The 13,624-nt window shown below is 33.7% G+C and overlaps 1 protein-coding gene across 8 annotated transcripts in view; it reads left to right on the top strand.

Moving 5' to 3' along the window:
- PGAP1 (post-GPI attachment to proteins inositol deacylase 1) overlaps positions 1-13,624 on the top strand; it is a 69,179-nt gene that overhangs the window by 28,778 nt on the left and 26,777 nt on the right. For all 8 annotated transcript variants that reach the window (XM_087435538.1, XM_087435541.1, XM_087435542.1 and 5 more), the window contains 6 exons: positions 954-1,059; positions 1,770-1,825; positions 3,276-3,359; positions 7,111-7,157; positions 7,541-7,592; positions 11,337-11,414. In XM_087435538.1, coding sequence (XP_087291664.1) covers positions 954-1,059; positions 1,770-1,825; positions 3,276-3,359; positions 7,111-7,157; positions 7,541-7,592; positions 11,337-11,414 — 423 coding nt within the window. The remainder of the gene's footprint in view (positions 1-953; positions 1,060-1,769; positions 1,826-3,275; positions 3,360-7,110; positions 7,158-7,540; positions 7,593-11,336; positions 11,415-13,624) is intronic.

Raw genomic sequence — 13,624 nt, 5'->3', positions numbered from 1 at the left:
TTAAGCCACAAGATACCATATTTAAGTTAGTATATTTATTAAAGTAAATCAGCTTCATAGAGTTAACACTGTGAATTGGTCATGGAATGCGAACAGTTTTCGTTTTTCAATGTTGTTTTAATTGTGACTTCCTAAGGGATTGAAAAGATTTAGTAGACCTGGGTCCTCACCGTCGTTTCATTGTCATTCGCTATGTTGTTGAGAAAATATCACTCAACGCTTAAACTAGACAATTGAGTAGTGAAGATTCTAGACGGATTCTACACCCCAGTATATTTTTTTAAAGGAAGGGACTGATATAAAGTTGCCAGCATTTATAGTGCTAGAATATTTTAGGACAACAATAGAAAATCCTGTTGTCTGCTCTCACTTTCATTTCATGAAAGAAAGAATATTTTGATGCAAGGAAAGTAAGTAGAACAGAGTAAAGGAAAGTAGTTTCAAAGGAAGGACAGTTAGCAATTCCTATTTTCTCTAGTGACCAGGAATTCTTTGTTGTGGGATTGGCACTGGTCTGAGTTTGAAAACTAGTGTGTTGGAATCACTAGACTGGAAGTTCTCTTAAGTTCTCTTGTGGTTCTATATGTCTTGATATGTTTTGTTCTTAACTGTTACTCGAAAGACACTATTGCATCATGATTAAAAGCATGGACTCTGGAGCCAAACTGCCTGGGTTTGAATCCTGGCCCAAACTCTTTAATAAGAGTGTGACCTTGGGGAAGTTTCTTAATTTCTCTGTGCGTTAGTTTCTTCATATTTAAAATGCAGATGGAAAGGTTATCATCTCCTAGAGTTCTTATAGTGATTAAATGAGTTAATAACATGGTAAGCACTTAGAACAGTGCCTGGCCCAGAGTAAGTCACTATTGGCCCTTATCATTAAACCAGCAAAGTTTCATTGAACTATCACAATGGATATAAAAGGATACAGAATGTATCAATGTTCTTTCTAGATAACTCAAAATCCCAAGAAGAAATTGTCGGTATTGAATCACCACTTTATAAGACACCCAGCAAAACACTTTGAGGAAAACCCAGCAATAATTTCTGACTTAACAGGTTGGTGATAATAACGTGTTTTAATTTTAAGTAGAGATTTGATTATTATTTTGGGGTAAACTTGTGATTAGCAGACAAAGTCTGAAACTGTGATACTTCAGGTACTATAATCCTATTATTTGTATTAATTTCTCTATGATAGATTCTTACGAGGTTCTTGGTTAAAGAAGGGAAAAAGTAGAAAAGCAGTTTGTAAGATGACGCTGATAAAAGTTTTGTCCTGAAAATAACGTGACAAGTGGAAAAATTTAAAAGATAGAGTTAAAGTCTCTGTTCTCCTGACAGTCACATAAAATAAGTGCTATATTATTCTTGACTTAGTTTCTCAGTATCAGTCATTCTTCAGTCTTCTTTTGGATTAACAGCTTATCTTTTGTTGGTAAATTTTGCTTTTAAATATAATACCCGTCATACTCTACTTAATTACTTGTCTTATTTGGAAAATGAAGTATTTATTTCCATCTATTGATACTTCCTTAGAGGTAAAGACACCAAATAGATTTAAAATGCTTAACTTGATGTGATTGCTAGTTGGTGATGAGCCTATAGAGAACATCTCAATAGATTTTCTATTTTAAAATAGTCAATGTTCAGAACATCACTTCTTTTTCAACTCCTGTTTTGATTGAGAAGTATTTCACCAGCATTCAATAAAAGAAATTGTTTAATGTTTTTTTAAAGCCAAACAAATTAATTTTTTTTTACCTTAGGAACATCTATGTGGGTTCCAGTAAAAGTGTCCAAATGGACCTATGTGGCTTACAATGTAAGTATACCACCAATAGATTTTTTTTACTTTTTTAAAAAAATATATTTTAGTATTTATCTTTAAAAGTTAAAGACTCTTTAAAAAAGATAACCACATATCATTTTCCTACATTAAAACAATTTAATAATAATTCCTTAGTAATAAATATCTAGTCAGTGTTCAATTTTCCAGTTTTATCACAACTGTCAAATTTTTATTGTTTCTTTGTTTTTCAATTTGTTTAAATCAGGATACAAAGAAGGTGTACAGGTTATTATTTGATGTCTCTTATTCCTCTTTTAATCTCTAATACGTCCTCCACCCCGTCTTATTCCTTGCAGTTTATTTGTTGAGAAAAACAAGTCATTTGTCCTGTAGAGTTTGACAGTCTTGATTTTGCTGATTGCATTCCTGTAGTGTCATTCAACATATTCCTTTGCCTACTCTTTTCCTGTGACTCAGTGGTTGGAACTAGATACTTGATCAGATTCAGGTTTTTGTTTTTGCTAGACTGTCTCTCTTTTTGTGATGTTAGCAGCTATTGATGAAGAAGGCCTGGAATCATTCATTCATTTAGGGGGGTGAAAAATGGTGATACTCTAGTTTTATTATTTCTTCTTCATTTATTAACTGGAACACTGTATAGAAAAACTTTTCATCTGATAAATTTATCAAAAGTGGAACAAATCATAAAGGAAAAAATGATAATTTCTTGGATCTTTGGATCTTATATTTACTAGTTTTCGGAATAGTAAGTTGGGTCACAAGCGTCCTCCATCAGTGACTATAAGTGATTTGAGAGTTTTTTTCTCTGGTATTATTATGAACTCATGGATTTAAATGTATTTGTATTTCCATCTAAACTAAAATACTAAAATTGTTCTATCTTTGATACTAAAGTTGGTATTATAATTGTTTATCTTTGACCCATGGAAGCCATTTCAAGTTAGGCTCCTGAATCTTCTTGATATAGCTGTTCTTTAGTTGTCTTTGATAGTTTCCTCACTGTCTAATATGAGAAGATATTTCAGCTTATTTTGTACATTTCCTGCCCCAGACCCTGAATCAGCTTTTTCCCTAAGGAACTCTTTCTATTATTTGGGAAATGGTGTCTAAAAACCATAATTTTGGCACTAGAGTTGTTTATGGCTATTGGGTTAGCATTTCTATGCCTTTTCATTGGATGGAGCTAAGGAATGTATTTTATCTTGACTATAAGGCCCCAAAACCAAACCAAAACAAAAAAACATACATTCATACTGATACTTCTAAGACATATTCAGGACTACATGGTTTGTACCTGATCTCTCTGTCTAATATCTGGATCATCTTCTTCTTATTTCTAAAATATTAGTGCTCAACAACACCGGGAATGATAGAATCATTACTCGTTGCTTCATCTGGATTTTTGAATGATGAAATTATCCACTCTCATGATAGTTTTATTGTGTTTCCCCTCTTTTTTTAGGAATCTGATAAGATATATTTTACGTTTCCTCTTGCAAATCATAGAAAAATCTACACTCATGTCTATTGTCAGAGCACCATGCTGGTAAGATAATTGATATATTTTATGTAAATTTAAAAGGCTAACTATTGTTCATTTTTCAAATTCAACTAATATCTAGTAGATCTCATCTTTAGCTGTAAACTATTATTAAATCTAATCAGTTGAAAAATATTTATCTGGAACAGAGAGTTTTGGTTGAAAAATATTAATCAAAATGTTTCCGTAACTGATAATATACTATTAAATTATACCTTTGGCTCTAGTTTAGGTCTCCCACCCTGTCTTTTTACCTTACTTTCACTATGTTTAGGATGAAGGAATTCAATTCAAAGCTTCTTTAATTCTAAAATTCTGTTAGTACTTTAAAGAATAGATATATTTAAGCAAAGCTATTCTGTAGGAATTTTATAAGGTGAATTGTATTTTTCCCTTGGCTTTCACACTAATATTTGTAGTACGTTTTATACCAAATATTCTCTAAAATAGTATAGTAACTTTTTGTTACTGTTATCTAGACTTAGAGTATCAGAGTGATGAATGTTTGTGTATTTCTTTTTAATGAGTACCTACTATGCTAGGCATTGTAAAAAATGTTAGATGGTATCGCATGCTTTTGTTATGTTAAGAATGTTTAAATAATAATTTATCAACATTTCTTACTTTCAGGAATTTGTTTCCCAATTTGAGTTCTTTTCTCTCTGTTCTGACTTTTTTTTTTTTTTTTTGGCATGTCCCAGGATTCTTCACTTTATATTTGCATTTTTCATAATTTAAGTTCCCTCTTCTCCCTTTTGTAGGGTATTTGTACTTTTTAGAACTAGGATCTAATATATTTATTAGTTGGTAGATACTGCCATTTTATATGTACTAAAGTCTTTAGAAAAGATAATAGGCGGGCACTGTGGGCTAGGTGCTAATGGATACTAATTTTAGTGAAATTACTAGAGTTTTGCATCTCTCACAAAGACTAGCATCTCTCAGCCTAAAATCTGGATGGGCAGTTTATCCCAAGAGAATCTGGCCCTGAGAGTGATGGCTTAAAATAGCCATATTCGATACTAAATTTCAAATCAGAGTGTCAGTATTATATTGAGAAAAATCTTTGCCAAAGTGCAAATTATCCATTTGGCTTATTAGAGGATCCCTTTTCTGTAATTAAGATCCATGGGTGTTAATGAGCATAAGATCATGTGGTGAATTTAAAAAAATTTTTTTAATTTTTATTATAGAAGTTTTCAAACATAAAAGTAGAGAGAAAATACGATAATGAATTCTCATGTAACCATCACACAACTTGAACAGTTATCAACGCTCTACCATTCTTACATCATTTATCCCTTCCTTACTTTTTTTTTGACTGAAGCATTTTTAAAGCAAATTCCAGGCATTTTATTATTTTATCCATAAATACTTCAATATGTTGTTTTTTTGTGTGTGAGGAGATCAGCCCTGTGCTAACATATGCCAGTCCTCCTCCTTTTTTGCTGCGGAAGACTGGCCCTGGGCTAACATCCGTGCCTGTTTTCCTCCACTTTATATGGGACGCCGCCACAGCGTGGCCCGCCAAGCAGCGTGTCGGTGCACACCCAGGATCCGAACCGGGGAACCCCGGGCCGCCACAGCACAGCGCGTGCACTTAATCGCTTGCACCACCGGGCCGGCCCCCTTCAATATGTTTTTTTAACAGATAAGAATTTTACACATTACCATAATACCATTATTTCATCCAACAAAATTACTGTTTTTTTAATATCAGGTGGTATCCAGTTCAATTTTCCTCTGTTCAGTTAAATTTTAAGTTGGTTTATCTGAATCAGAATCCAGACAAAGTGCATACGTATGCATTTGCATACATTGCATGAATCTTAAGTCTCTTTTATAACAGCCCTCTCTTACTTTCCCCTAGGCCATTCATTTGTTCAAGAAAGTGGGCTATATATTCTACAGAATTTCCTACATTCTGCGTTTAGCTGATTGTATTCTTGTATCTTTTAACATGTTTTCTGTAAACTGGTAGTTAGCTCTAGAATCTTGATTAGACTCAGATTCATTTTTTTGTGGTAGGAATGTTTTATAAGTAGAGCTGTGTGCTTATCTCATCAGGAGGTTTGTAGTATCTGATTGTCCCACTTTTAGGAACATAAATGAGGACTTATCAGTGGACTCATGTGGTCTCAGAGTGGTCTGTCCATTACAAAGTTCCTAATCAATTTTTCACCTAAAGATTTTAGCAGCTATCAAGGGCATCATTTTTCACTGTAGACAGATTTTTTGTTTTAGATCTATAAATTTTATGATCAAGTAGCATTTTCTGTTCTATATACTTCGGCAGTTAGTTGGCAATTCCTGAGTGAATTTTTTTTAAAGATTTTCAATACAATTTTTGTAATTAGTTGAGTTAGGAATGTTCACTAGATGAACTGAAATTGTTCTTTTGACGCCTTCTAGGTTATATCAACACAATATTTTAGGGTGGGCTTGAAGAATACTTTATTCAGTCTGTTGATGGATTGGTCAGATTTCCCTATACACTGAAGTAAGTAGTGTGGAATATTGGCAGTTTTCATAATAAGGGCTATCTTTGAAGATAGGCTCCCTTAGTAGCTGCAAAAACCCATTACAAAAGTGGGTTGGATCTTGAGAGGTTTTCTTTGTCTAGGCTGTGCAGATCTGTTCTGTTGCCTTGCTTTGTAATTCCACATTATTGTTCTGGGAAGCACAGGCAATGATACAGAAGTCACACAAGTATTTTGCCAGCAGGGAAGAGCAGAGAAAATACCACATTGTTTTTTGTTTGTTTCCTTTCAGCTTTCTTTTCTGTATTCTTGAAAAATGCCTTAATATTTTATTTAAGCTGCATGACGGCAGAGACTATGTCTCAGAGGGCTTGAGGGCTCAGCATAATTCCTTGGCCCTGGAATAGACTTTATAAATGTTAGTTGAATGAAAGGATTGATTTTTTTTAATTGTCCTATCTGAATACTAAGGAAAAATTTGTGTAGCTGTCTGAGCAGTGTTTCTTATCTTTTTATGCCCTGGTAGGATTTCAGTAGTTGGATCATCAGATCATGGAGTATTGCTCTTACTGCTTCCTTAAAAGTTTAAGTGAAGCTCTTAGGTCATACTGCTCCTAAATGACTGAAGCGAAATACATAATGTTGTTAAAATATCACAGCCATCTCTGCAGCATTCCCATGCTGCTCTGATAAAATAATAACTAGCTTCAGTCTTTAGCCCTTGGAATTATGCTTCAATACAAACACATTCTCAGTTGCATAGAAGTTATCTGCCTGGTAATCAAATTAGAACTCAAATGGTAAACTAAATAGCTGTACTTGGATTGTTATTTTAATTACTTGGCTCTGGATTGTTTTCTGTTTGTATAAAAGTCCACCTCTAGTTGTTCATTCTTCTATTTTTGTTAAAATGTAGGTTACTTACTATGTAACTACCTAATTAAAGTACAGACATTGCCAAACTCTGAAAGTGTTGGCTCAAAAATTAGAAATGCTTAGGCAGTGTGCTGTGAAGAGATAGCCATCAGGTCATTCTCATACTGCTACTCTGGGTTGCTTCTTACCTGTCTATGTTGACATGAGACTTTTTTGCCTCCCTTTAACCTATTTGACTTTTGAGAACATCTTGGATACGATTCTAAATAACAAGTTGCTATTTTATGTTTTCATCGTGCCTACTGACCCTATCATATAACAGTAAAATGGTGAAGATGCCTGTTTCATATAATTATTTTCTACAATATTAGTGTGCTTTGTTTTGTGTTATTAATCAACAGGATACAAACAGTTGGATTTTTGGCTGCATAAACAGCACATCTATGTGGTAAGTCTTTTGAACTTAAGGCCCTCCATTATTTTTCTCAACATAAACAATACTCACAAATCATGCTTTTAGAATAGCTCCATACGTTCTTAAGCTCATTTTGCTACTATACTAAATTATAATATTTGTTTTAAAATGAAAATTAGAGGAACTTAACATATCAGTAATTTTTGTAAACATTGGAATAGTTGGTTGCTAGGAAAAATAATTTTTTGTTCCCAAAGGGACTGTGTGGATAGAGTATATTGGATTAGACTTGTTAGACTTCAGTTCATTTGAACTCTTTCTGATAGGTCTGTACATGGTTTCTTTTTCCTCTGAAGCCTATTTATAATACTTTAATATTTTTGTCCTGTAATTATATTTTCATATTTATTTCAAAGCCGACAAGGAGTTGATTTATCATGGAAAGCTGAACTGCTGCCAACAATTAAGGTAAATTATGGTTTTAGAATTTTCATATCCAGGTGGAAAAATGCATCAGCCTATAGGCATTTTAGAATATGTTCTTTTGTTAATTCATTTGGGTATTAAATAAACTTGAGATTTGCTAATATACATTTTAGAAATATTTTCTCTAGGAATACATTTAACAGAGAATAACATGCAATTTTTTTTTAGCTTTCAGAGGTTAAAAACTATAAGTTAATCTGCTTAAGTAAAATTAAATCTATATGCTATAGCACCATAACAAGAGCTAGATAAATTTTTAAAATTCATTTTGAGGGTATGTTTGGAATGGTCTGTCTTAAAATATAAGCTGAGTGGTATACTCAGAATTCATTTTGGAAGAGGACCTAGTAGGGAAGAGAGCATCTCAAAGAGACGGAAAGTAATTTTGCAGAACAGCTTCAACATCACTTTGTGGTCAAACACTTGGATAACTCTCTACCTTAGCTGGTACTCCATAGGATTTATTTAATAATTGTTAGTGATTTCCTTAAGGAACTCTAGTAGGTCAGCAAGTCTTTTGACAAAAAGCTAATTCGCATACTCTCAAAATCTATTGTTGAGAAAATAAAACAATGCTAAAATTTGATGAAAATATCTGTTCTAATTTCCAAATTGTGTTTATAACTGATAATCTTATGCCAGGATTGATAGTTTTTAGTCTTTAAGTAAATCTGTACTTTAAAAATAAAATATATTTTCATAATAAGTACTAGACTCATAGACTTGAAGTGAAGTCATCTGGTTGGTCCCAGTCATCTCCCACTCCAATTCAGTTAGTTATTTATGTTCATGGGTATTTATATTTATCTGTATACATAGTCGAGTCTGTACTATACCAACAGAGGGGAACTTCAACATACTGACAGAGAGGAATTACGACAGAATGAATAATTCTAAGTCACTCACACTTGACTTTGGAATGGTTGCAATTATTTTTTCTGTGACCTTGGTCAGTCTTAGCTTGTGCATATTCATTCATGTGGCTTTGTATTTATGAGACAAATATTGTAGAGAAATGATTTGACTCATATGAACATTTTTAAAGTCGCCCACTGGTTCTATCCTGACCTTCTAGGCAGGAGCAAAACAAACAAAAGTATTAGGATATACTTACTGATCAATCATTCATAAGGTATATTAAATATTTCCTTGACTTTCTAATTTGGATATCCTATTCAGTCTGTAATTTAAGAATTAGGAAGAAATAAGTGATTAAAAACCTGATACAATTTTACTTTGCTTCTATTTTTTAAAGTTATTTCTTAAATCATAAAATCTTTATATATTTTTTTTTAATCTCCAAGATTAAGCAATGTATTCATCTAGTTCTAGGCCCCTGTTTTGTTTGTTCTAAATGTGAGAAACAGCTGGCTGAACAGCAAGAGGATGAGCTATTCCAGCTGCTTACTTTTTATGGTGAATGCTGATAGAGATTGCCAGGCAGCATTAAAAGCCTACTGGAATTTAGGGGGAGAAATGGAAGACAGAAGTTAGAAAACAAGGATTATAATATTCTGCAATATTAGGTGTTTTTGGTTGAAGACGATTGTAATTATTAAATGTAAACAAACTTTTCCATTATCATGAAAATAAAAATTATGTATATAATACGTGTTATCCATTTATAAAAAGCACACAAAATTATTTTGCCATGAAGTTGAAGGGATTGGAAAGGTTAAAGTGAAAAAATTTTGCAGATTTTATTCATATTTGTATCACCTCAACAAAAGTAACATCAGATGAGAATCATATCATTTTTGGCATCTCTATTGACTGACTGTTAGTAGATAGATGGAAGCCTCCAGTGAAGCACTCGTAAAAATTAAATTCAGCTTTTATTTATTTATTTTTTTTATAATTTTTATTTATTTATTTTTTTCCCCCAAAGCCCCAGTAGATAGTTGTATGTCATAGCTGCACATCCTTCTAGTTGCTGTATGTGGGACGCAGCCTCAGCATGGCCGGAGAATGGGTGTGTTGGTGCGCGCCCGGGATCGAACCCGGGCCGCCAGCAGCGGAGCGCGAGCACGTAACCGCTAAGCCACGGGGCCGGCCCTAAATTCAGCTTTTAAATACCAATCACATGGAACTTTTCTGTCATGGGTACAATGAAGAGGTTTCTAAAACCATACACAAAGCCCAGCAGGCCAAGAATTTGATAAGCCCAAATGGACTTACTGCTAAAAACAAACAAAAAAATTAACTTTCATAAGAAATCTAAGTTATATGAGAAAAATGACCTAGTCACCATTTTGCCTAAACCATACTTTAGCACCACAGCTTTGCCCGAAACATGGCAGCAGAACTTAGAGGTTTCTGACATCTAAACGCTGGTGTTTGATTTCCTGTGTATGTGGCCTCGGCATTGAGCGCATCTTACCCTTGCAGTTTTACTAAACACTGAAAAATTTCCAAACTTCATATTAACCTTACCTGTCAATGTAGCAATTTCATGAATATTGTTATATTGTCGAATTCTTACTGACATTATAACTATATGGGAACTTCATAAGGAAACATATTTTGATACTGATACCTTTTTAAAGTATTCTGATCCTAAAAAAAAAAATTCTTGAGAAAAAAATTATTCTTGAGAATAAATAACAAAAGCTATTAGAGTGGATAGCTACATAGAGTAACCATGGTTCTTTCTATTAATTTATCTTTCACACTATTATCTGTCTGGTTGATCTCACTTGCCTGTAGCTATGGTTTGTGTAGCCCTTTTAAGGCCCTTTAATTTACGTTAGAATTTATAAGTGTTGCAGAGACTTTGCTGAGTAAGTTGAAGTGCAGCCCAGGAGTTTAACAAGCACTCCCAGGTGAATCTGGTCCAGTTGTTAGAGGGCCACTCGTTAACAGTTCTTTAGCGTCAGGGCCTCTGTCCAACTTGCCTACATAGGTGCTTCTGAAGAACAATGGAGAAAGTTAAGTGTCTGCAGAAATTTCTTAATGCACACAGGTTGTTACAACATATAACTACCCACTCCCACATCTACTTCGAGAGAAAAACTGGATTTAAAAACTGTATTTGGTGGTTGGCTTTTCATTAATACACCAGTCTCCTATCTACTCATTTCTCAAATTTTGGACTATAGGATCTGGTCTTAATTTTGAGAAGAAAACAGATGTTCATTTGGTGACGTGCATTATTAGCCTTGTTGTGTCTACATGTCATTTGCTGAATAAGTTCCAGGGAATGATGTTTATATACATCATTAGCCAGCAGCTCTTGACTACTTGGGCTAGATCAGAACCATTTGAGATTAAGTTGCAGCTCTTGCATCATGTTTAGCGTCCATTTATTCTTCAACCATTGAGTGTTCTTTGCCATATACTACCAAAATAAATGTAGAAATCATACTGTAACACTATATGAAGCAAAGAGACAAATTATAAAAGACACCAAATCTGAAAATAATTTGTAACATAATTAAATTTAGTGTTAAATGTCATTTGTTTTACATACAGGGATACATTTTAAGGAATATTTTTGACAGGCCATATTTACATAATATTAGGAATTTGACTTTGAGCGGGATTAATTGACCTGAAAATGGAAACATGAGCATTTTATGAAGTACTGAATGTAAAGTTTGAAATCTGCTTTTTAAATAACTTATTAAGTAAGAAATAGGTGTTTGTAATTTATCTTTGTTTTAACGTGCTTTAAGCTTTAGATGCCCTAAGAAATAAAATCAGCTTTTTATTTTCATCTTTTTTTAGTCTCTGACGTTAAGACTTCAAGACTATCCGTCTTTGTCTCATCTTGTTGTTTATGTACCATCTATTCATGGAAGTAAGGTAACAAATGGATTAAGCTTGTTGAATGTTTTGGGGATACTCATGCTAAATATGTAAGTTATTTTTTGATGAATTCTTCAGCATAGGGCTTACCTAAAACAATAGCTAGTTTGGTGATCCACCTAAAACTGTTAAATCATTAGGATCACCTACTCTAACTTGAACTAAGCAGAATAAACCCAAGTCTCTTTATTCCAAGTGGGAGCTAGTTCTACTTTATCCGTCTTTCAAAATCTATTAATTATTGAGTATGCTTTTATGTGCAAGATCTGAGGCACACAAATGAGGAAGGCATGAACTTTTTTCTCAAAAAGCTACATGCTGTTGAGTAGAGAGAGAGAAATATATTTGGAAGCAGAGGGAAGAGTGAGAATAAAAGAAATACCCCAAAATGTATAATACAAATCAGAATATAGCAAATATGTGAAAAGTGTGAAGCAGGGAAATACCTCTGATTGATGGAATCAAGAAAGGCTTTATTACGAGGTGATATTTAAAATTACCTTAAAGGATAGTTAGGGCGTTTATAGGTAGAATGAACATTCTAGACCTGTGCTGTCCAATATGGGAGCCACTAGTACATATGGCTATTTAAATTTAAATTAATTAACATTAAATAAAATTAAAAATTCAGTATCTTAGTTGTACTAGCCACGTTCCAGATGCTCAATATTAACATCATTGCAGAAAGTTATAATGAACAGCACTGTTGAGACAAAGAAACAGTGAGATCCAAGCATGGAAGTGTGAAAGTGTGGGGTATGTTTGGATAACAGTGAATAAGTAAATAGTAATTTTAAAAGGATGGCCACTGTGGGTAGAATAGTAGTGGAAGAAAAGTCTGGAAAAGTAGATAATGGCCGTATTGTAGAGCACCTTGATTGGAAGATTCAGGAGTTAGTAGGGAGCTGAAAGATTTTTCACCATAGTAATAATCGGATCAGAGCTATTTATTTGGGAAGATGAATCTGTTTGTGGTGCAGGATGGATTAGAAACAGAGGCTAGGCACCTCAGAAGCGGTTATGATGGCTTGTACTAGGGAAGTGGGAGTAGGAAAGAAAGGGTGGTGATTTTTGAGAGAAGTGGGGTCGCGGAAGGAAGGGAATGGAGGTAACTCTGCTCCCCTTTCCACGTTTCACCCGACAAGTTTATCCTTCAAGATCTAGCCTAAGCTAGATCTATTTTCCTTTTCCGAACTCCTCAGTAACCTCTTACTCCCATGATACTTTGTTTATAACTTCTTTGAGGAATTTATTATGCTGAATTATAATTTGCATGTTTATGTCTCTCTTGCCATCACCATATTGTGAATTGTTTGAGGGTAAGAACCAGATAGGTTTTGTTCTACTTTGTATCCTCAACCTTTAGTGACTACCATATAAATATGTAAAAAAATGTTTCTTGAATGAGCAAGTTGAGGAAATTTGGGGCCAAAATCATTAGGAAAATTTCAAAGAAAAAGGAAAAGGGGGATGTAGTTGGGAGTCATCTCAAAGATTGAGTCTCACAAGTACCTTATAATGGATTCATTGTTTTGTTTTGCTTAGCTCAAGTGAGAGGTAATTCAGCATCTTCAGTACTAAAAGCTCTCTTTAAGGGTTTTTCTGTCAGGTAAGTTGGTTTTGAATGAATTAACATCTTTCCCAAATTTGGGAAGGCCCTTTCTGATTATTCCAAGAAATTAATGAGCCTTTCGCAAATAGACAGTCTTAGCAGCCCAGTAAATACAAAATATGTCGTAATGCTCTTTGGAAAAGTAACACTGCTGACTCTACTGTTGCACACCCAATCTCACAAGGATGTTAACTTAGGCCTTTCATAATTTCTACATGTCTCTTATAACCCCCCATCAGAAGGATACGTATATTTAAATAGGCAGTTTTAAAATTTTTTGAGTCAACTGATAATATAGTTTTTGAAATGCAAATATGGAATTATCTGCATTTTTTGATGACAGAAAACAAGTCCATTAGAAATGTACTTATCTTGGATGTTTCAGAGATAGACCCTTGAATTCTTTCTTTCCTAGGTAAGAGTTTATTCTATAAAAGGAATAACCAAATTTTTTAAGCAATAGTAAAAATGGTGTTATTTTAAATACCTGTACAAAGTGATTTAAAGCTACTTCCCTGTCTCAGACAATATCTCACCTAAAAATGCTCTGTAAAAATATAATGAATAATCCTGTTCAATAAATGATTGCTCTAAT

This window comes from Ceratotherium simum, chromosome 9 (genome assembly GCF_057802395.1).
Source record: "Ceratotherium simum simum isolate JZ-2026a chromosome 9, ASM5780239v1, whole genome shotgun sequence".
Lineage (NCBI taxonomy): Eukaryota > Metazoa > Chordata > Mammalia > Perissodactyla > Rhinocerotidae > Ceratotherium > Ceratotherium simum.
This window is presented reverse-complemented; position numbering and strand designations above follow the sequence as displayed.